The sequence below is a fragment of the Ovis canadensis genome, chromosome 8 (assembly GCF_042477335.2).
Source record: "Ovis canadensis isolate MfBH-ARS-UI-01 breed Bighorn chromosome 8, ARS-UI_OviCan_v2, whole genome shotgun sequence".
Classification (NCBI taxonomy): Eukaryota; Metazoa; Chordata; class Mammalia; order Artiodactyla; family Bovidae; genus Ovis; species Ovis canadensis.
Window position 1 is genome coordinate 88338577 of NC_091252.1, and position 22274 is coordinate 88360850.

A 22274-nucleotide genomic window follows, 5' to 3' on the forward strand; every position below is an offset into this window, starting at 1 on the left:
TAAGAAAATCAAAAGACAGAAAAGTCACATCAAAGTGGGAGATGACTAAGAGGGAGATAGAAAACTTTCCTTTAGAAAACAAAAAAATGTTTTGTCATTCAAATAGTTGATCTTTTAAAACAGCCTTTAAAATAGACACATATAAAAAAGAGAAATGAGATTTATTCTAAAATGTATTAAAATGTATAACAAACTAGTATACTCTACTACACTTAATAATGAATTAAGTATATTTAATAATGTATAGTATAATAATATATAGTAGTATTATAATATATAATATAATAATAAGTATATTATACTTAATAATGAATTAAGTGTAATAGTATATAATTTATACTATTATATAATTATTCATATTTATACTATTATAATAGTATAAATAATTTATACTATTGTATTATTAGTATATATATCAATAGTATGTACCATATACTATTAATAATTAATAAAATAATAATATTAAAAATAAATTTATTTAAAAATAAGTAATATAATAATTTATACTATTATATCATTAGTATATCTATCAACAGTATATATAGTAAGCCAGAAAGAAAAATACCAATAGAGTATACTAACACATATATATGGAATTTAGAAAGATGTTAATGATAACCCTGTATGCGAGACAGTAAAGAGACACAGATGTATAGAACAGACTTTTGGACTCTGTGGGAGAGGGAGAGGGTGGGATGATTTGGAAGAATGGCATTGAAACATGTATACTATCATGTAAGAAACGAATCACCAGTCTAGGTTGGATACAGGATATAGGATTCTTGGGGCTGGTGCACTGGGATGACCCAGAGAGATGATATGGGGAGAGAGGTGGGAGGGGTGTTCAGGATTGGGAACTCATGTACATCCGTGGCAGATTCATGTCAATGTATGGCAGAACCAATACACTATTGTAAAGTAAAATAAAAATAAATAAAATTAAATTAAAAAAGAAAACCAATGTGAATCAGCCTTAAGTATACATATATCCCTTCCCTCTTGAGCCTTCCTGTGTTATAGACAGCAACACCCTGCTCTGGCCCAAGTTATCTATTTTACACGTGGTAATGTATGTTTCAACGTTACTCTCTCAGTTCATCCCATGAAGTTTTTTTTGAAGTGATGCAATGTTCTAAGATTGACAATGGCATTGTTTGCACAATTCTGTGAATATATTAAAAACCACTGAAAAACTTAAAAAATAATAAAATAATTTAATAATTAATAAAATAATAAAATAATCAATATTAAAATAAATTTAAAACAAAATTATTTAAAATAATAATTAATATAATCTATACTATTTATCATTAGTATATCTATCAATAGTATATATCATATACTATTATATCATAATTTATACTATATCATTATTAATATTATTATATAGCTTATATTTATATATAGTTGCTGCTGCTGCTGCTGCTAAGTCACTTCAGTTGTGTCCAACTCTGTGAGACCCCATAGATGGCCTCCTACCAGGCTCCTCTGTTCCTGGGATTCTCCAGGCAACAACACTGGAGTGGGTTGCCATTTCCTTCTCCAATGCATGAAAGTGAAAAGTGAAAGTGAAGTCGCTCAGTCGTGTCCGACCCTCAGCGACCCCATGGACTGCAGCCTACTAGGCTCCTCCGTCCATGGGGTTTTCCAGGCAAGAGTACTGGAGTGGGGTGCCGTCGCCTTCTCGGATATATAGTTGCATATATACATTATTACTACATTCAGTTATACTATATACTGCTCCTAATATCAGAGAAGACAATGGCACTCCACTCCAGTGCTCTTGCCTGGAAAATCCCGTGGACGGAGGAGACTGGAAGGCTGCAGTCCATGGGGTCGCTGAGGGTCAGACACGACTGAGCGACTTCACTTTCACTTCTCACTTTCATGCTTTGGAGAAGGAAATGGCAACCCATTCTAGTGTTCTTGCCTGGAGAATCCCTGGGAAAGGGGAGCCTGGTGGGCTGCCGTCTATGGGGTCGCACAGAGTCGGACACGACTGAAGTGACTTAGTGGCAGCGGCAGCTCTTAATATAATGATATGCTGCTAATACAATTAACTACATACCACTAATATAATTAAGACGGCAATGGAAAAGTAGATCAAGAACACAAGACAAAGTCCAGAATAAAAAAGTCCTGTTTTATACAGAAACCTATTATTGGATGAAGTTGACATTACAAGTCGGTGGGGGAGGTTGTGTACACAGCGTGGTGTTGTGGCAGCTGGTGAGAGTTAAAGGGTTCCAAGACAAGGAAATCCAGGACAGTGGTGGCTTGGAAACCCAGCTCTAGAGCCAACAATGGGCAGAAGTTTCCAGGTAACTCTGATGCTGCTGCTCTGGCTATAACACTGAGTCGTGTCTGACTCTTTGTGACCCCACGGATTGTAGCCCACCAGGCTTCTCTGTCCATGGGATTCTCCTGGCAAGAACACTGGAGTGGGTTGCCATTCTCTTCTCCAGGGATCTTCCCGACCCAGGGATTGAACCCGGGTCTCCTGCATTGCAGGCAGATTCTTTACCATTTGAGCTACAGGGAAGTCTAGCTGAGCTGGACCACACTGGAAACGCCACTGGCCTGGACAGACTGCTTGTAGCATGATGCATCCCTACCATTTCTGGTCAACCTGTAAATCCCACAAGGAGGTGTGGCATCGGAGGTGGGAGGTGTGCTGCGCCAGGTGGTTTGGGGTTGAGGGTAATGGTCTGGACCTGTCCTTGGTGTTGGCAGCTGTTTGGCAGCTTCACTTTCTGTGTCCAGCCACTCACTGCCTCAAGAATGTGTCCAGCAGGATTTAAGCTTGGGCTGGGAACATGCATCTGTGAGGCCCTGATGTGAGGATTCCTCTGGGAGATTTGGATTTCTTCTAGACCACCTATGGCATCAGATGCAGGCATCTGTGCAGCTGACCCAGGACTTTTCTTTCTTCTCCTGATACAACTGGGCTTTCTATATTCTGTTATGATCCTGCTTCTGTATTAGGTAACAGGTAAAAAGAGAAAAAAACTGCATCTGAGTCCTTTTACTATGACCATATTTTAGATAGATTATGTCCAAGTCCCACTGGCATCCTTGGTTCCCCAGATTAAATGTTCCTCGTTGTTCGGCCTGTGTTACGGCATATCGCCCTGTTTTTCATTAGCCAATTTTCAACTTTCCGACTTCCTTAGCCTTCCAAGATGCTCCTGCCTGACCACAGAGTTCAAGTGAATTCCTCTGCTTCCCACCTTCTACCCAATAGCAGACAGAACTCCCCCTCTGTCTGAGAAGCCCTCAGCTGCCCTGCAGAGAACAGGCTCCCGGAAGTGTCCCCCCAGGGTCCCCAGTTCCTTCACTTGCTCATCTGAATGAGGAGGGTTCTCCCTGAGTTTATGCCCCTCTGTGATATTCCCAAATAGATTTCTGGTGGATATTTTAAAACTCTGAGGGACAGGTCAGTGAGGAGCCAGAAACTGAAGCATAAAAGTCATTCCTTTTAGGTTTCATCATCTCTGGGTTACTTGAGGTACAACAGTCGGTCACAATTATCACAATGTATTATTAAATCTAAAACTATAACGGCCACTCTGGGTGAAGCACCTTCTCTCACTCAAATTAACGTCTTAGTGCTGCATCTGACTCAGCCGGAAATTGCCTCTGTGTGCTTGCAAACCACTCTACCTGCCTCCACGTCCACAGACTCTTTCAAAAAACACCCCTCTGTGACATCGTCCAGGTGACAAAGATGGCAAAGGAGAGGAAAATGGTTGACAGAACCTAAAGACAGAGCAAGCCAGGCTTAATTTCCCTTTTCTCTTCCAAATTAGAGATTGCTTCTGTTTGGTTCCCTTCTAGTGTCCTCATTTATCCTTTATCCCCAATTTCAGGACAGAATGGGCGGAGGAAAATACAGATGCTCTTGTATGTCAAAGGCCCAGGGATGGCATTTTAATGGGTAATGACACAGTAAGGGATGAGGGCTCAGCTGCAACTTGACTCCGGAAGAGTTTGAAGCATCTTTGCCACCCACTGCTGCTGCTGCTAAGTCGCTTCAGTCGTGGCCGACTTTGTGAGACCCCATAGACGGCAGCCCACCAGGCTCCCCGGTCCCTGGGATTCTCCAGGCAACAACACTGGAGTGGGTTGCTATTTCCTTCTCCAATGCATGAAAGTGAAAAGTGAAAGTGAAGTCGCTCAGTCATGTCCGACTCTTAGCGATCCCATGGACTGCAGCCTACCAGGCTCCTCTGTCCATGGATTTTCCAGGCAAGAGTACTGGAGTGAAGTGCCATTGCCTTCTCCACCGGGCATTTAATACATACTTGTGATGTGAGTGTATGTTGCTATGCTTGGGGATTTGGGGTTCTATTCAGCATATCCTCTCAGAGAGTTTGATTTCTGTCTAAGTCCCTAGGGGTATATTTGGTGACAGTGGACTGGTGGGCGGGGGCAGGGAACCCAGCTACTGGGACTGCTCTCTGGTCCATCCAGACCAGCTAGAGACCCTGCTTTTCTAGTCGTGATCAGCTCTCATAAATCTATTCCCTCCACCTTTCTTTTTTTTATGATCTCTTAACTGGCTTGCCAATAAAATTTTGTAGCTCTAATTTCTTAATATTTGGCCCTAGGGCACAGGCTGTAAATCTGTCTGGCCCCACCTGTCTTTTGACAGTAAATCTCGGCCCTCGGCTTGCTGAACTGCCCATCCAAGACTTTTGAAGGCATCTCTTCTCAGTTCTTACAAAAACAAGGGAAACTGAGCTGCCCCGTTTTCCAGGAGGCAACATTCCTGCTCCCTGGGCACAGTTTCCACAAAAACCTTGCACCTCTCCGTGGACGTTTCAGTAAGTCACTACTTTTAGTTTTAACTCTTTATTTTTCCCTCTTCATCCTAGGTTTATGGGTTTTTTCTTCCCTCAGTTTTTCTAACATTTTCTGTTTGTGCAGACTCCATTACCAAGATATTATTAATCCTACCCTTCATCTCTTCACCAGGCCCTTCCTGACTCACCACTTGGTGGGGGGCATGACTCCCTAACTCTGGGCCACAGCCGGGCTTTGGACAATCCCTACTGTGGAAGTCAGAGCCTCTTTAACAGCCATCAGTGTCCTTCTAGTCCCTTAAAATTCTTCCAAAGCCCCTTTCTCATCCACAAAGCCTTCACTGACCATCTCTCTCTCTGCTACCAGGGAAGCTGCTGGGACAGGCGAGGATGCTCCAAATGGTACCGTGTCCCCTCCTTCATTAGGCATGGAGACTCTAGACAGAAATACTCGTCTTATCTGTGGCTGGTTTGGTCCTTGCTGGACGGGTCACGTTGCCATCTGGGGGAAGACAGCACCTCATGGTTTTAAGTTTACTCTTACAGGGGATTCCCATTTCTGTCCTTTTCCAATGTCCTTTCCTCTAAGTCTTGAAAATATTTAATAGAAACACACATGATGCCTTCTGTTCAGTGTTTCACAGGGTTTTAGAAAGGCAGAAATGGGACTTGAAGACTTGTCTTAGTCAAAGCTACATCACTTTCTCAGCCACATTTAATATATGACCCTTCGGTGATGGGGAATGCGTAGTTAAGTCAGTTAACTGCCATGTGGAGAAGTGACTCTGAAGGCTGTGGGCTGGTCTCCACCATGACTGAGGCCTCCTTGTGTGGTGATTTCCATAACTGGCGACACATGTCTCTTCAAAAGCCAGACTGCTCTAGAAACAAGCCCAGGGCCTCCAGGTATCCAGAGCTGGGGTGACTGGGAAGTGAGGGAAGAGCCCAACTGAAGAGGAACCACCTCAGAGGAGGGCACAGGGCATCCTTCAACTCCAGTGTCCACCACTGCTCACAGCCTTCCCAGAAGCAGAAAGAGAAATCGTGATACACAGGTGTGTGTCTTCTTTAGAAAAGAACATCTCACCTCCGATCTGGTCCCTGAGCGGGAAAGAAGGACTAACTTGACATTATAGAGCAGAAGTATACCATGGGAGGTAAGTTCAGTCCAGGGAAGTCAGTCTAACAGTGATCTGCAAAGGCAACAGGGAGGTGGCTTGTGAGCTGAGGCTTGTGAGGCAGGAAAGAATGAGTAGCGAGAACAAAAAGTTGGAGCTAAGATGGTATAGAGGAGTGCTTTTCAACAGTTAGTAAGACTTAAAAAAAAAAAAAAAAACCCACCACCACTACCACCAAAAAACGGGGCTTCTCTCATAGCTCAGCTGGTAAAGGATCTGCCTGCAATGCAGGAGACCTGGGCTCAATCCCTGGGTTGGGAAGATCCCCTGGAGAAGGGAACACTTACACACTCCAGTATTCTGGCCTGGAGAACCCCAAGGACTGTATAGTCCATGGGTTCGCAAATAGTCGGACACGACTGAGCGACTTTCACTTCACAGGGTTAAAAACCACCTCAGGCATCTGTTTAAAATGTCAGCTCCCAGGCTGGACCCCCAGAGACTTAATTAGAAGGTCTGCTGTGAGCCCAGAAATCAGAAAGCCTAAAAAAACCTCTGAACCCCTAGGTAAGAAGGCACACAGGCTATGAACAACATGAAAACTATGGAAGGAAATTCCAGGTAATTCTGAGTTTCTCAGTTGGGTTTAAATTCTTAGTTTAGAGCAGGATTCGTAAACTAAGTAATTCTGGGAGTTAGGCTGGTGCAGGTAATGAGGGAGACTCATGGGCCGTTTGTGCAAATGTAGTAACTGTCTCCTCTGTTCTTCAAAGGAAAGCGGTCACATCGCTCCAGCTATTACTGTCATGTGGGAATATGTGTCCAGGACATGTGAGCTTTCCACTCACAAGAGAAGTCAGAAACTTGGATTTTAAATAAATCTTCCTACTTTGATTACTCAATGGTGGATTATATGACCACGAGCACCAAACAGCTCCATGAGAGCCGCGAGTTGGCAAACTGAGATGGACAGAATAAAATCTGACTGTCTGAGGACTTGAATGACAAACTAAAATTCTATTTCCTTTGCTAGATGATGAAAACAAGATTCTGGAGCAAAGAAGGGGTCTGAATGAAAGCGTGCTTCAGGGATATTCCCATGGTTTTTTCAGTAAACCTTGGGATGGAATGGAGAAGGGGCCTCAGTCAGGAGCTCACAGGTGGTTGCTCCAATTGTGCACAGAGAACAGAAAAGAAAGGAGAAGAGGAAAGGTATGAAAGATGCTGGGAGGCACCTGGGAGATAGCTGGGAGATGTGACTGGCCCTGGAAGGAGAAGGGAGAAGTTATCCAGAGTTCTCTCTGTCTAAATATGCACTACCTCTGTTCATCCTTCTTTCCTTTTTTTTTTTAAACATACGCTTATGTTTCAGCTTCATTTATTCTACAAAAGAAAGATAATTTAGGTTGCATTCTGGAGAAGGCAATGGCAACCCACTCCAGTACTCTGCCTGGAAAATCCCATGGACAGAGGAGTCAGGTAGGCTGCAGTCCATGGGAATGCTAGGAGTCGGACACGACAGTGACTTCACTTCCACTTTTCACTTTCATGTATTGGAGAAGGAAATGGCAACCCACTCCAGTATTCTTTCCCAGAGAATACCAGGGACGGCGGAGCCTGGTGGGCTGCCATCTATGGGGTCGCACAGAATTGGACACAACTGAAGCGACTTAGCAGCAGCAGCAGCAGCAAGTTGCATTCTGAGAAGTGCCTGCTTAATAGGGAAATTTAGAGTCATTTCTTTAGGAAGGAAAAAAAAAGCACAGACAAAATATTTCATAGTATCTGTAATAAATGCAAATAAATTGATACAAACAAAACTTGGCTTTAGCAAACTGTACATACATAAATATCATTTCTTTTACTATAACATTCAACTTTTTTTTCACATAAAGCCTTCCATGATTTTTATTTATTACATCCAACATTTCTTTATACCTTTAAAAAAAAGTGCCTTTTCAGATTTACAGCTTGTGCTTCTAATTGCAAGGTTAGAACATCATGCCCCCAAAGAAAACAAGGTAAAAAGGAAGCTGCCATATAAGCTCTTAAAAACTGTGTGTTTCAGGGTCTTCAAATCTCTTCAGCACTGGTTGGCTGGTAGATTGTTCGATGCCAGTGTGATGCTCAGGTAGCATCACTTGTTGAATGGATGGAGCAGCACCATGGGAAAGCTGCCCAGATAGTCTCCGGAAGTCCCTGGGTACACACAGGATGGGCCAAGGGCCCAGAGTTCACGTGTCCAGGGAATGGTAGAAATCTTGACTCTTGAGTGCTGAGGCTCAATCAGAATTTCTTCCCAGCTCTGTCCTCTATGTGTCCTCCCCCATCAACATTTAACGTCACCTCCGAAGCTGTGATTTGCACACATGGGAGGTGGAGGTGGGCATCAGCAGCCGTACCGAAGGCATCCGCCAAGACTCACGTCTTCTCTTTGCTCATTTGGGATCACCCTGGGCCAAATTCCTCCTTAGGCGACCAGCAGCAAGCTGTAGAGAACATCTGCTTGATTCAGAGAGGAGGAGGGCCGTTTGTGTATCTGAGCATGGGGTGGAATGATCGGGCAAAATTGTTGGAGAGGGCACAACTGTAGTCTTCCTCTGACATCGGGACTAGGCAGGCCAGCCCAATGAGAAGCAGCAGGAGAAGCTGAAGAGGAAGAGCCGCTCGGAGGACTCTGAACAGGAAGGCTCGGCCGGACCGGGCTGGCCGAGGCTCAGAAAGGGAGGAATCGGAGCCACCTTTTATGGACCTGAGAGAAGAATCGACATCAATAACTCAAGTATCTGCAGTGTTGGGTGGATGCTGCTGTTTGCTTCCTCCCCTTCGGTTAGGCTGAACACAACCCAACCTGGCAGTTAGCTGCCAGTCTTCTGCAGTAAACCCAGGTGATCTACCCACCACCAAATGAAGAGTTGTTTGGAGACTGCACTGATGGAAAGCAGACATTTAGTCAGTTAACAGTAACTAACTGGGTGCAAATTCCACCCCTCCATTTGGCAAAACCTTTTCCAACAAAGATAATTGCTTTACACACACTCCACCAGCATAAATTAAGTAGACCCGGGATAATTAAAATGTAGATGTTTGATGCAGTACATTTTTGGTGTAAGAATATCAAGAGCAACATTAGGCACAATTAGTGGCTGTCAGGATGACACAAGGTCTTCCTCCCGTCTAGCAGTCCTGGACGTGCCAGAGTCCGTGTAGCAAGGACAAGGACAGCTGCAGTCATTTTGCACAGACCCACAGAGTTGAATTAACCTTAGAGTATACCCTGGTTTCATCTTGCACTGAGTCAGCGACTGGCCCTAACATTAGCGGATTCCAAGGCTGTAAGAATAAGCGTGGCAGTGGAGTCAGTCTACACAACGCAGGTGCTGAATGACACTGAATCCAGGGTGATCCTTCTGGCACTGGCTCCATCAATTTGGGAAACAGACACACTGTTTCTGAAGATAGATTGTGCCTTGAAGGCTCCTTCTAGACCCAATGTTCCACTTTTTTCTATCTCCTTAAATTTCCCCATCTACTTTTGAAACAGTGCATTAGAGATGAAGCATGAACTTCAGAATTCATAAGAAAGACTGCCTGTGAAACACTGAATATGGAAAGAGGCTCTGGGTGGGGGGTACTGCTTTCTCTTTGTAAGCATCCATTAATGTTTTGGTTACTAGTGCAGAAGAGGAGGAAAGCAATGTTATTTACAAGAGGAATTGTGTACACACACACACACACACGCAACATTGCAGAAGCAGAAAGAACAGATGTACCAAGGAGACCCCCTCCCCACACCTAGACTGAATTCTCTAATGGTTTGATGGTAAGGGCATTGATTGTGAGACCACAGGAGAGGCACACAGGTATGAACACTGTATTGGTTACTCTGTATGCTTATCTCATGAGAAAACACTCTCCAGCTACCTTGAAAAAAAGAGTGAAAGTCACTCAGTCATGTCCGACTCTTTGAGACCCCAGGGATTATGCAGTCCATGGAATTCTCCAGGCCAGAATACTGGAGTGGATAACCTTTCCCTTCTCCAGGGGATCTACCCAACCCAGGGATCGAACCCAGGTCTCCCTCATTGCAGGCAGATTCTTTGCCAGCTGAGCTACAAGGGAAGCCCAAGAATACCGGAGTGGTAGCGTGTCCTTTCTCCAGTGGATCTTCCCCACCCAGGAATTGAACTGGGGTCTCCTGCATCTCAGGCGGATTCTTTACCAACTGAGCTATCAGAGTTACCTTCTTAGCTATTAATTTCGGAAGCCAGATTACACCATTATCAGTGAGGAGTGGCATCAAAGAAAATGTTAAGATAAAAAACAGAAGTAATCCCCTTAAAAGGGAACAGAGGGACTACTCAAAACTCTTTCATTAAATTCACAAAGAAATACGTGAAACAGTCTAGACCAGCCCTGTAGAAGCTCTGAGCAGCCGTGTACTATACCGGGTTTCTATTGCAGCTCTCAGAGCGTGATTGAAAAAAACAGACCCCTGGCCTAAATTGGGACTGTGTTCTTTTCCGGTCTACAAACCTTGAACAACTGACTTCACCTCTATGCTACAACCTCTTCTTCAAATCCTTCAAATTAGACTAGACAGGCTTCCAACTTGCAAGCTCCATGTTTTATACACTTTATGTCTTCTAGTAATTGGTGAAGGTAAAGAGGTTACCAACTGGGAGGCCACAAGAGTTCAATCACCATCTAGTGGTCAAATTGATTAACTGCCCTCTGCTAGGACCAATCCTCAGAAACACTGTTTTGTGAAGATATGCTGTGTGCGTGCATGCTCAGTCACCTCTGGCTCTTTGTGACCCCATAGACTGCAGACTGCCAGGCTTCTCTGTCCATGGGATTTCCCAGGCACAAGAACACTGGACTGGCTTGCCATTACCTTCTCCAGGGGATCTTCCTGAGCCAGGGCATAAAAGCGGTCTATCACATATCTGTTAAATAGAACTTTCTCTAGCTACCTAACTGTAAAATATTTTTCCTGAGATAAAGCTTTAGAGTAGCTAATCCATCTTCTGATTTTGTAGATAAATAACTAACAAAAGTTCACATTTAATCTTCTAACTGGGGGATAACAGAAGCATTTGTCTCTCGCTTCATCCCCACAGCAGTCCTCGGTGTTCCTGTCCCACCTTCATTTTATAGCCGACATAAAGGAGGCACAGAGAAGTTAGGCAACCCACTCGAGGTTACAGAGCTAGCATGGCACAGAATGAAAATGTCAACTCTGGTATTCTAACTTTTAGAACTTAGGATTTATAAATAGAGTAAATCACTTGCCCCAGTTGACAGTTAAAGGAGGAGCTGTATGGACTTCCCTGGTGATCCAGTGGTTAAGACCTTCCAATGCAGGGGATGCAGGTTCGATCACTGGTCAGGGAACTAAGGTTCCACATGCCTCAAGATGCAGCCAAAAAGTAAAAAAAAAAATAAAAAAGGAAGAGCTTCAGCAGCGTGTCTCTGTAATGTTTTGCTGTTTGGTGGCATGAATGAAGGCCATCCAGGTCATATTTACATCATGGGTATCTCCCATGTAGAGGCAAAGAAGGCAATATCTTAAAATACTTGGAGGTGAGTGGTTTCCTCATGTCTAGAATAAATGCTTTTAATCATAAAGCCTCACAGCTTTACAGAGACCACCAGGTCAGTATATGGACACAGGGACATTCTATTTTAAGGCAGCTGTACAACTGTGGGCAAGTAATTTAATCTCTCTGGCCTTCAGTTTTCTCATTTGCAAAGATGAGAGTGCATTAATCTCCTAAAACTTCTTGGTTCTGACAGTTTATGAATTCAGTGGTTTAAAGTGTCTGGAGAAGGAAGAGACAGTCACCCATGAGCTCCGGACTGAATGATCTGAAAATAGGCCCTGGTGAATAACACTCTCCGTCTGTCAGCTGTCTGACAATTTAAAACACAAAAGAGAGCTCCACGTTTCCTTATTATTCAATATCTAAATAAAATGAGGGAGATTTCAAACTGACTTTTTTCTTTAGGAGACACTTCAGGACGTTAGTGATGGGCAGATTCATGCATATCATTAAGAATCTGACTGACAGAGCTGAACAGCCTGTTTGTCAATTATTAGCTTCTTTGAACAATTAAGCCAAAGACTGAGATCAAAACAAGGGCTACACATTGACTAGTCCACTCCTGAGAAAAGCAAGACAAGGTCACCATCTTTGGATGACAGGCTCAGATGCTGTAGAGTCTACTGAAGGACATGGCACATTTAACAGCATCAGAGCATTCCGTATTAACATTTAATTAGTGCAAGCTTTCTAATGTTGAAGAATGCCAACCTGGGTAGAAATAATGGGCTAAGATGGGGACAAAGAGAACACACGGTGCTTAGTGATTTTCCATGCAGTTGACTGCTCTTGGAAATGTCCAGTTGGTCTACTGAAAACAATGCTACCTGCGTGGGGCAATTACTAAGGTTTCAACAGTCCCAAAGTTCTCTCTCCTTAGGATGAACCTGTCCCTTCTAGTATTAATACTAGCAGGTTAATGATACCAAGTAAGTGAGTACTTTTAATATTTAATCTATTAATCTAAATTCAATTAAGTTTCAGAGTCTTGGGGAATCTGACAGGAGGAAGAACAAAGAGCTCTCACTCATCCCTTTCCAAGGGCCTTACTCTACAAACAGATGTGGTGGAGGCTGTGTTGACAGAGGAAAAACGAAATGTGTAAGCTTGCTTAAGGAACTTAATCAATGGAGATATTTCGGGTAACCTTGTCCTGCAAAAACATGCTTATTCTCTACAAGTAAACATTTATTTTATAATTTTTCTCACTCCCCTCACTCATTCAAATTTGAGGGTAAAAATACTGCCTAGGCATTGTTTCATCTCTTTCCCAAAATATGTGCAATTGTGGAAATTTTGGCCAGAATACTGGAATTCTCAATGGAATTCTCCAGGCCAGAATACTGGAGTGGGTAGCCATTTCCTTCTCCAGGGGATTCTCCCAACCCAGGAATTAAACCCAGGTCTCCTGCATTGCAGGCAGATTTTTCACTAGCTGAGCCACCAGGGAAGCCCCTACCTATGAACACACCACAGCAAAGAAAGTCTCAGAAGGGCTGTGAGAAGCCTAAGGAGAGAGTGTGCACGTGGAGTGCAACTCATCTCAAAAATTTTATGTCACCAAGGAAATAAAATGAGTAAATTCTGTGCATATGTCACTGAAACACAAATGAAAAGACACTTTCAACTCATTTTGTAACTTGTGAGCAAACACTGGCAGCAAAGGAATAGAAAATTTTGTGAGGAAATATCAGGTTGTCCATGATCTTGTCCGTTCTTGTGTGAGTGATCTTTATTCCCTGGGTATGTGGTTCAGAAGACAAATTTTCAGAATCCACTTAGGGTGCGTCTCCTCTTATTCCAAAATGAATATCCTGGCTGGTCCAAAGCTATCTCAGGCAGCCCACGGTAGCCCCAGCCCTGAAACTGTTGTTTCAAGTAACCCTCTCAGGTGGTGGTGCATTGGTAAAGAATCGCCTGCCAATGCAGGAGAAGCAGGTTCAATCCCTGAATCGGGAAGATCCCTTAGAGAAGGAAATGGCAACCCACTCAGGTATCTTGTCTGGGAAATCCCATGGACAGAGGAGCCTGGTGGGCTATAGAGTCCACGGGGTTGCAAAGAGTCGGACATGACTTCGTGACTGAGCACATATGCACGCGCGCACACATACGCACACACACACCCGCACACACCCCCATTAACAGCCTACAGTTGGGTGGAGTGGTTAACAAGCTAGGATTCAGAGTAAGAGAGACTTGGTTTCAAATTCTACATCTTCATGCCTCTATTTCCTGATATCCTTGTCTATAAAATTGGGAATGAACATGTTGGGAGGATTAAATAAGGAAATGAGATAACAGATATATAACGCTTAGCATGGCCCTTAGGATACACTAAATGCTAAATAAATGTCAGCAACTTATCATTCTTATCTGTATGATTAAAGCAAGGGTGTGCTGACTCACATCCTTAGGGAAATTGCTAGATTCAGGCTTTTCTTCCAGGGAAACAGTCCTGATTTATAGCAGTACTTTCAAAGAGGTGATGTATTTTTCCGAAGTGTCTTACTTGTTCCCCGGAAACACTGTGAATGGAGACCTCAAAATATGAAAGAAACATAGTGGAGCCTGCCCCTATAACTAACTGTCCTATGCCAGGGCGTCTAGCCTGCCTTGGGGACAAGGTTGTTTTAGGCTGAGGCCTTTGAGAGCTTTGAATAAATAAATCCCCAGGGCAGGACAGAAAAGACCTGAAAAAAAAAAAAAATTCCACAAGAAATTGACCAGTGTTTACAGTGAGGCCCTCATGTGCGTGTGAAAACCCCACTGTGCCTGCTTAAAAGCTCCCTTGAACACATTTAAAAATGAGGTCCTTTTTCCCTGTTTCAGTGTCTCAGCCAGTCATTCGCCACTTATTCTGTCTCAGCTCTTTGTGTAGAAGGTGCCAAAGACTAAAGACGCCCAGGGAAGATTTACATGTTAAATTCTCAGCTTTGGAATGAAGTCATCATTTCCCTCTATGCAGACTATGGAGGAGTTTTTCCTTTGTCTTGCAGGAAATTGGAGTAGAATCTTCCCATGTGTGAACTTCAACTAATCTATAGGAGAATTTTGAATAGTCATTGGCTCTCAGGTTAGATAATTTCATATCAAAACTGGAGAAAAAGTGTCAGCTGGGCCATCATAAACATGGCTTCAAAAAGCCATGCATCTTAAGTATTTTAATTTCAAAAATTGTGAATAGTTATTGGGAATGTATGCTTTCAAATGTTTTTCAGATGTTTTGAATATTAAAGAGTCTTGACTTAGGGAATCCCTAGATTCTGACATATCGCTATTCTTTTATGACAGGAAGCCTATTGTATTAATTTTGTGGGTCCTGGGCCTCAACATAGTAGGTGTATGGTAAACACTGGGATCAATCCATTGTTAGCCCTAGAATAGCATGTAAGAAAACAGAGAACAATGGCTCTAGAATCAATCTGAAATATACAGGAGGCAAACAACGGATATTCTTAATATCTGACTTTAAACCACAATAAGAATATAAGAACCCTCCCTTCAAACAAATACCCAGCTTCTTTCAAGTCAGCCTCTTTGCTCTCAGAAAGAATACATGCCTAAAATTTTCCCATCACAGATGGCTGGGGTCAATGTTCTAAACTGTTTGTGCTTTGGCAATAACCTTCCAAGTTTGCTGGACCAGTGCAAGATCAAACGCGAGGTAATCTCCAGTCCAATGTAAAGGAACACCATGACAGCCTGGATTGTGAGAGAAGTTAATTCTTTCCCAGCAGACTCTCCATGTTATTGTCCATGTGGGTACACCCCAAAGAGAGGTGCCAAGGAGTTAAGGATCCAAGAATGTTTAACCACAATCCGCCTGCCAAGGTGTTTGCCGACGTTTGCCGTTCAGGTGAGGATTATTTGTATTTCAGGTCCTGTAAGCAGCAAAGTGGACACCGTGCTGTGTGCTCAGAAAGATGTTAATAAACAGTGCTGGACAGAGCAGAGCTGAAGGCACCTTGCGGATGTCACAGTGAGAACGTGGCTGTCCCAGCCGCAAAGCCCCATTAGGAGAATCGAAGCCCTTGCTGCCCTGAGAAATGTGGCCTTTGACATTTCATAAGGCCGGGTGGCTGTCTGAAACAACAGGGGAAATTGGGAACCAAAGGGCAGTTGCTACCAGTATGGATACTGTTAATAACATAAGAGCTTTTCCCCTTCTCATCACCATCATTTATGTCAACTACAGAGTCGATCTCTGGTATCCTTAAAGGAATGCTGCGGGGACAGGATGCCCCATCTCTGTTCATGACACATCAGTAATTTGTGGCGAGAAGATGGACGTTATGAAACAGTGATCTCTCTATAGTACATGATGTCTTTTTTTATAGGGGGCTAAGGAAACATCAGTGGACCTGGAGAAGCCCATCGTGATCTTCGAAAATCCCCATGAGTTTTTCTCCATTCGTGTTTTATTATTGATATTTTGTTACAGACCACCCCCTCAGAAAAAGCCCCACAATACTGTCATCAAACCAAACCAAAGGGAAAGAAAAAAAAAAAGGGCAAAACATAGTGAAGGGAAGCTTAAAACCAGAAAGCAGATCATGATCTGTTCTGTACTACACAGCTGAGTGGAAACGACCAGAAGCAAAGGCTGGTCCCTTTAGCACACAGCTGGAAAGCTAACATTCTGACTCAGGGCCTGTGTGCGCTTCCTCATCCCCCACCCTCCTTCCAGGAACTGAGATTCCAGCTCAGTGGTGAGACAAACCACTTTTAAAAGTGAACTTCTGGCGACTGGAATGAAGAGCCAGCTTCCAAGGACAGTATTTTCATTTTCAAAAAGTTGTCTGGGGAAATGTGAACTGATTAGTGAACGGGCTGGGGGCACAGATATCACACCGACAACGAAGAAGGCAAAGCATCACTAACTGCAGAGACAGGGACTGTTGGAAGCCAGGCATAAAGCAGAGCGGCAGCTGTGAGGAGGCTATCTGGAGGTCCCCGGGCCAGGGGGAGACTGCTCTTGTTTCCGGAGGGAAAGAGCTGGCCGAGTGTCAGGAAGGTAAGTGTGTGTGCTGGCTGAAGAGGAGTTTTAGGAGAAGCAGAAGAGAGAAGGTGCTTATAAATTTTAAGTGATATCAGATTAGGACTTGCCATGTTGAGACTCCCAAACCCACCATCTGGATAAAACACGAAAATAAAATAAAAAGCTGGGGGTGTTAGTAGATTTTATTCAGATTTGTGGGTTCTGGGGATGGTAAAATAATTCATTGATCTATCACCTATCTTATTGTAAAATCTAGAAATAAAGAGGATGATAAAATTCTGCCATGAACCAAATGGCACTGTGCCATCAGTGACGTCGAATCTTTACAAGGACACAGAATAAATACCATCGGATGAAAAGTACTGGATGGCCTATGTATAGTTGAACAAAATTTTGGTGGGGTCCAAATATTTTACACTCCGAGATTTTCTTGTACTTTCCACTTAGAAAATTTTCTCTCAGTTTATTAGGAAAGGGTGTGGACTGAAAAGAGTAGTTTCTCAAGACCAAATACAGGCCTGACTAAATCATGGACAATTTTCATCATCCTCTTGGAGTTCTAGAACAGTGTGGAAACCAGGAGAATAAGGTACCTGCTATGTGGACTGTTGACAGAGGGTCCAGGCTGTGAGAGACTACATTTGCCTCGTGGCTGTTTGCAATGAACAGGGGTAAAGAAAGAAGAATGTTCAGTCCAGGCAAATAAAGACGAGCTACTGATGAAAATTAAACTAAAAGTGCAGCAAAGGAAATTTAAATCAAACAAAATGATCAGTACCCATGAATCAAGGAAACTGGCTTTTCTTTGGTTGAAGAAACAAAATCAATGAACATCTATATTATTCATCACTGAAGAAACATGGATGGTGCTTTGGGCATGCACATCACAGAGGGGACATTTCCCGCCTTTTCGTGGTAAAAACATAAATGACTACACCACCCAAAGATCTCTGCATATTTAATTACAATGAATACAAACTGCAATAAGTTACGTGACGGATTTCAAATGTACTTTACATAGTTTTTCATCTTCCAGTACACTGGAGAAATATTACAATTCTTGGCAGGTAGGTCAAAAATAATGATAAAGTGAGACTGTTCTGTGTATAGTGATGAAGACTCAATAAATTTTCAAATAAAGGCTAAAATTTGACTTGAAAAGCCAGTATTCCTTCACATTCTTAAACTAGGATCTATAGGAAACTAGTGAATGTAGTAAACAAAAAAAAATTCTAAAAAGATAATAACATTTATCAGCATAGAATTTAAGTGTTTATAACAAAAAAAATACAAATGAAATCAATATTTCTAAAAAGTAAAGAAATGGAATGATAATCAAAATGAATATAATCATAAAGCCAGACCAGAAAAAAAACAAAACAAAACAAAAAACAAGCCTCTAATTACACAGAGAAATCAAGGTAGAGAGGGTAGCAGGGGCCAAAACTGGTCTTTTCTTCCTCATTGTGTGCCAGGGAGACAGCCCCATAACAGGCCTTGTGCGTGAGTTATCTTGAGCTGGTGCCGCTCTGGGGGCAATACAATCGCAGAGAACCTTCAAGACCACCTTCAGGAGCTTCTCTGCTTGAGAGTCAGCAGAACCCCCGTTGGTCTTATAAACTCATGGTCTCATGAGATGCTCGGTTTTGTCTACCTCTGCCTGAGGCGCCCCTTTATGTGGAGCCTACCTTTCTGAGGTGGACTATGGCAGTGGTGGTTTGAAGGGAGGGGCCGCCAAAGGGACAAGGGGCACCGTTCTATTAGAAATGGCCCTTGGAGCAAGAAAAATAATTTGTCTCCCTGCTTATGAACTGCAACGTTGAACCCTGATTCTTCTGAAAAGCAGAACTGCTCTTTTCACTCCTGAGTGCTTGTGGAGAGGGTTCAAGGCAGGACTGAGGAAACAGAGCTCTTCTGTGTCACTGAGTGACAACCCCATGCTGCCTGGGGACCCCTGCTCTGCAAGGGGAGAGCCCTTGGACCCTGCGTCAGGTACAAAGGCCGCCGCGCCCCCGTGTTCCCTCCCTTGGGCCAACTGAAAGTAACCCGTCGGAAGTTACCGTTTTCTGTCTGTTTGGGGTGCTTCTTCCTGAGGTAGGACTCACAGATCCCGAGGTGTCCAGTTCGTCAGCAGAAGACCAGGAAGACAGATCCTACGTGAGAAACAGATGCTCTTAACGATGCCACGTCCCGGAGCCATGATGGCTTTGCGATCTGCAAAGTATTTCCCACCCTATCCCCATCTTTGGGAAAAAGAGAAGGGGAGGAATAGAAATGCAGATGTAGAGAAGACATGTGTGGACATGTGGGAGTGGGGGGCACACCAGATGAACTGTGCGATTAGGATTGACATAAATACACGTGTAAGACAGATAGCTAGTGGGACTCTGCCTTATCACCCAGGGAGCTCATCTCAGGGCTCTGTGGTGACCTAGAGGAGTGGGATGGGGTGGAGAGTGGGAGGGAGGTCCAGGAACGAAGGGATGCATGTATGCAAACAGCTGATTCACTTAGTCGAACAGCAGAAACTAACAACACTGTAAAGCAACTATACCCCAGTTTAAAAAACAAATGAAAAACAGAATTGGAAGTTGCAGTAAAAACAGAACCTAATTCTTCTAGTGTGTTGGGCTTTCCTGGTTGTGAGTTTGGGCCTTCTGGAAAATAGAGGTATTTATTTAATAGCTATGTTTTAATAGCTAGGTATTTAATAGCTCTGTCATTACTGGGTCACCTGAAGCTTTGTCATCTCACATGCTAGTAAAGTAATGCTCAAAATTCTCCAAGCCAGGCTTCAGCAATATGTGAACCGTGAACTTCCAGATGTTCAAGCTAGTTTTAGAAAAGGCAGAGGAACCAGAGATCAAATTGCCAACATCCCCTGGATCATCAAAAAAGCAAGAGAGTTCCAGAAAAACATCTATTTCTGCTTTCTTGACTATGCCAAAGCCTTTGACTGTGTGGATCACAATAAACTATGGAAAATTATGAAAGAGATGAGAATACCAGACCACATGACCTGCCTCTTGAGAAAGCTATATGCAGGTCAGGAAGCAACAGTTAGAACTGGACATGGAACAACAGACTGGTTCCAAATAGGAAAAGGAGTACGTCAAGGCTATAGATTGTCAACCTGCTTATTTAACTTCTATGCAGAGTACATCATGAGAAACGCTGGGCTGGAAGAAGCACAAGCTGGAATCAAGATTGCCAGGAGAAATATCAACAACCTCAGATATGCAGATGACACCACTCTTATGGCAGAAAGTGAAGAGGAACTAAAAAGCCTCTTGATGAAAGTGAAAGAGGAGAGTGAAGAAGTTGGCTTAAAGCTCAACATTCAGAAAATGAAGATCATGGCATTTGGTCCCATCACTTCACTGGGAAATAGATGGGGAAACAGTGGAAACAGTGTCAGACTTTACTTGGGGGGCTCCAAAATCACTACAGATGGTGATTGCAGCCATGAAATTAAAAGACACTTACTCCTTGGAAAGAAAGTTATGACCAACCTAGATAGCATATTCAAAAGCGGAGACATTACTTTGCCAACAAAGGTCCATCTAGTCAACGCTATGGTTTTTCCAGTGGTCATGTATGGATGTGAAAGTTGGACTATGAAGGAAGTTGGGCACCAAAGAATTGATGCTTTTGAACTGTGGTGTTGGTGAAGACTCTTGAGAATCCCTTGGACTGCAAGGAGATCCAACCAGTCCATCCTAAAGGAGATCAGTCCTGGGTGTTCATTGGAAGGACTGATGCTAAAGCTGAAACTCCAATACTTTTGGCTACTTCATGCGAAGAGTTGACTCATTGGAAAAGACCCTGATGCTGGGAGGGACTGGGGGCAGGAGAAGAAGGGGATGACAGAGGATGAGATGGCTGGATGGCATCACCGACTCGATGGATGTGAGTTTGGGTTAAACTCCGGGAGTTGGTGATGGACAGGGAGGCCTGGCGTGCTGCAATTCATGGGGTCGCAAAGAGTCAGACACAACTGAGCGACTGAACTGAACTGAAGCTTTATTATTTCTCAGTGACAGGAATGCACTGACGTGAAGTGGGTGATGGAATCTGCCTTAGAGCTGCAGGGTGGTCAGGCTGGAGAGACAGCACATCGGTCATCCAAGAGCCACCCCTTTTAGCATCAGAGAGACTGTACTGTTTCTGGCACCTGCTGTTACTGGGAGTAGATAGTTCTGTTGCCTGCAGCGTGTTTGTGTGTTCATGACAGGATTTCACAAGTGAATGTCTGAAGTCTTACCTGTGAAAGCATTTCTTAAAACCAACAATATTAATATGATGCAGTAGATTCACCAATAAATAAAGAGATAAACAAACAAGTAAATAGATAAATAAAAGCTCATAGAGAACACTTCTGATGACTTAACTGTCATCTGTGTCTGGCGAGTTCATGCCTTCTAAGGTCTGAATATGAAACTCACATGCGCCAGTTGCTTGTGACCTCGTCTTGCTGTATTACTGAAAGCACATGCATTCTTAAATAAACTGGGTAAAATAAAATGCCATAATAATGGTGCTAACAGGGTCAGCAGTAACAGTTCCAAGAGGATTTTTGGATGTAACAGAATCAAACGTAGTATCCTGTTAACGAAAGTTTTCGAGTCGCTTTTTTATTTTGAGACAGATTTGTAAGAGCAGTGATTGAAAGAAAAGACACTCTATTCTGACAAGTGCTCCATTCAGAGTCTTTCTGAAATGGATAAAGATGGTGCTTGTTTGGTCTCCTGCAGGAAATTCGACACAATGATGACTGTTGAGAGCTTACCTGCTGACTGCTTGACATGTCTAATAACTTCTCCAGCTCCTTGATATGACGACTGACCTCCTTCAAGAGAAGTTTGAGTCGATTTCCAATCACGTGGACTTTTTCTTTGGCTTCTAAACAGTCTGTGCCTTCAGCATTCACCAACAGTTGGCAAGACATGTCTTGCAGTGAGGCCACTTTGAGTTGAGATTCCAACAGCTCATGCCTTATTTGCTAAGAATATAATAAAAAATATTTTTCTAAGAATTTTTGATACTTGGAGAAAGTCCGCATGTGCAGGATGACATCACTTTAACTCAGTGGACAATTATATGCAAGCATCACACAAGGAAGGATATAGCAGCCATGGCCTTTGGGAATCAGGGACCTAATCCTACCTCTCCCAAAAAGCACCCTATAAAATCCTTGAACCTTTCTGATCTGTTTTCTCATTTGGTGGTGGTTGTTTTTCAGTCAGTAAGCCCAACTCTTTGCGACCCCACGGACTGCAACATGCCAGGCGCCCCTGTCCTTCACTATCTCCTGGAGTTTGTCAGATGCATGGCTATTGAGCCAGTGATGCTATCTAACTGTCTCATCTTCTGTCACCCCCTTCTCCTCCTGCCCTCAATCTTTCCTAGCATCGGTCTCTTTCCCAGTTGGCTCTTCAAATCAGGTGGCCAAAATATTTGAGCTTCAGCTTCATCATCAGTCCTTCCAATGAGTATTCAGGGTTGATTTCCTTTAGGTAAAACGGTGACATTAATTCTTGCCTGGTCCACAGTATTACTGGAAGGTGCATATTGGTGAATGTATGCCAAATTATTTAAAATATAAAGTATTATGCAAATGAGACATAAAATAGTCATTTAAAAAGAAAAGTAAAACATATAAATGCAGAAAAACAGCTTGGTTGAGGTATACTCTGATATCTATTTGAGATTCTTAAAAAGGTATATGGGTGATTCATCACTCACA

The 22274-nt window shown here is 43.2% G+C and overlaps 1 protein-coding gene across 2 annotated transcripts in view; it reads right to left on the reverse strand.

The window, feature by feature from the left end:
* Positions 1–7695: 7695 nt before the first annotated feature.
* The window catches only part of SYNE1 (spectrin repeat containing nuclear envelope protein 1), a 495298-nt gene continuing 480719 nt past the window's right edge, over positions 7696–22274 (reverse strand). For both annotated transcript variants that reach the window (XM_069598737.1, XM_069598738.1), the window contains 4 exons: positions 21318–21530; positions 18589–18681; positions 17122–17180; positions 7696–8675 (listed from right to left, as the gene is read on the reverse strand). In XM_069598737.1, the coding sequence (XP_069454838.1) occupies positions 8435–8675; positions 17122–17180; positions 18589–18681; positions 21318–21530 (606 nt within the window). In that variant the 3' untranslated portion in view covers positions 7696–8434. The remainder of the gene's footprint in view (positions 8676–17121; positions 17181–18588; positions 18682–21317; positions 21531–22274) is intronic.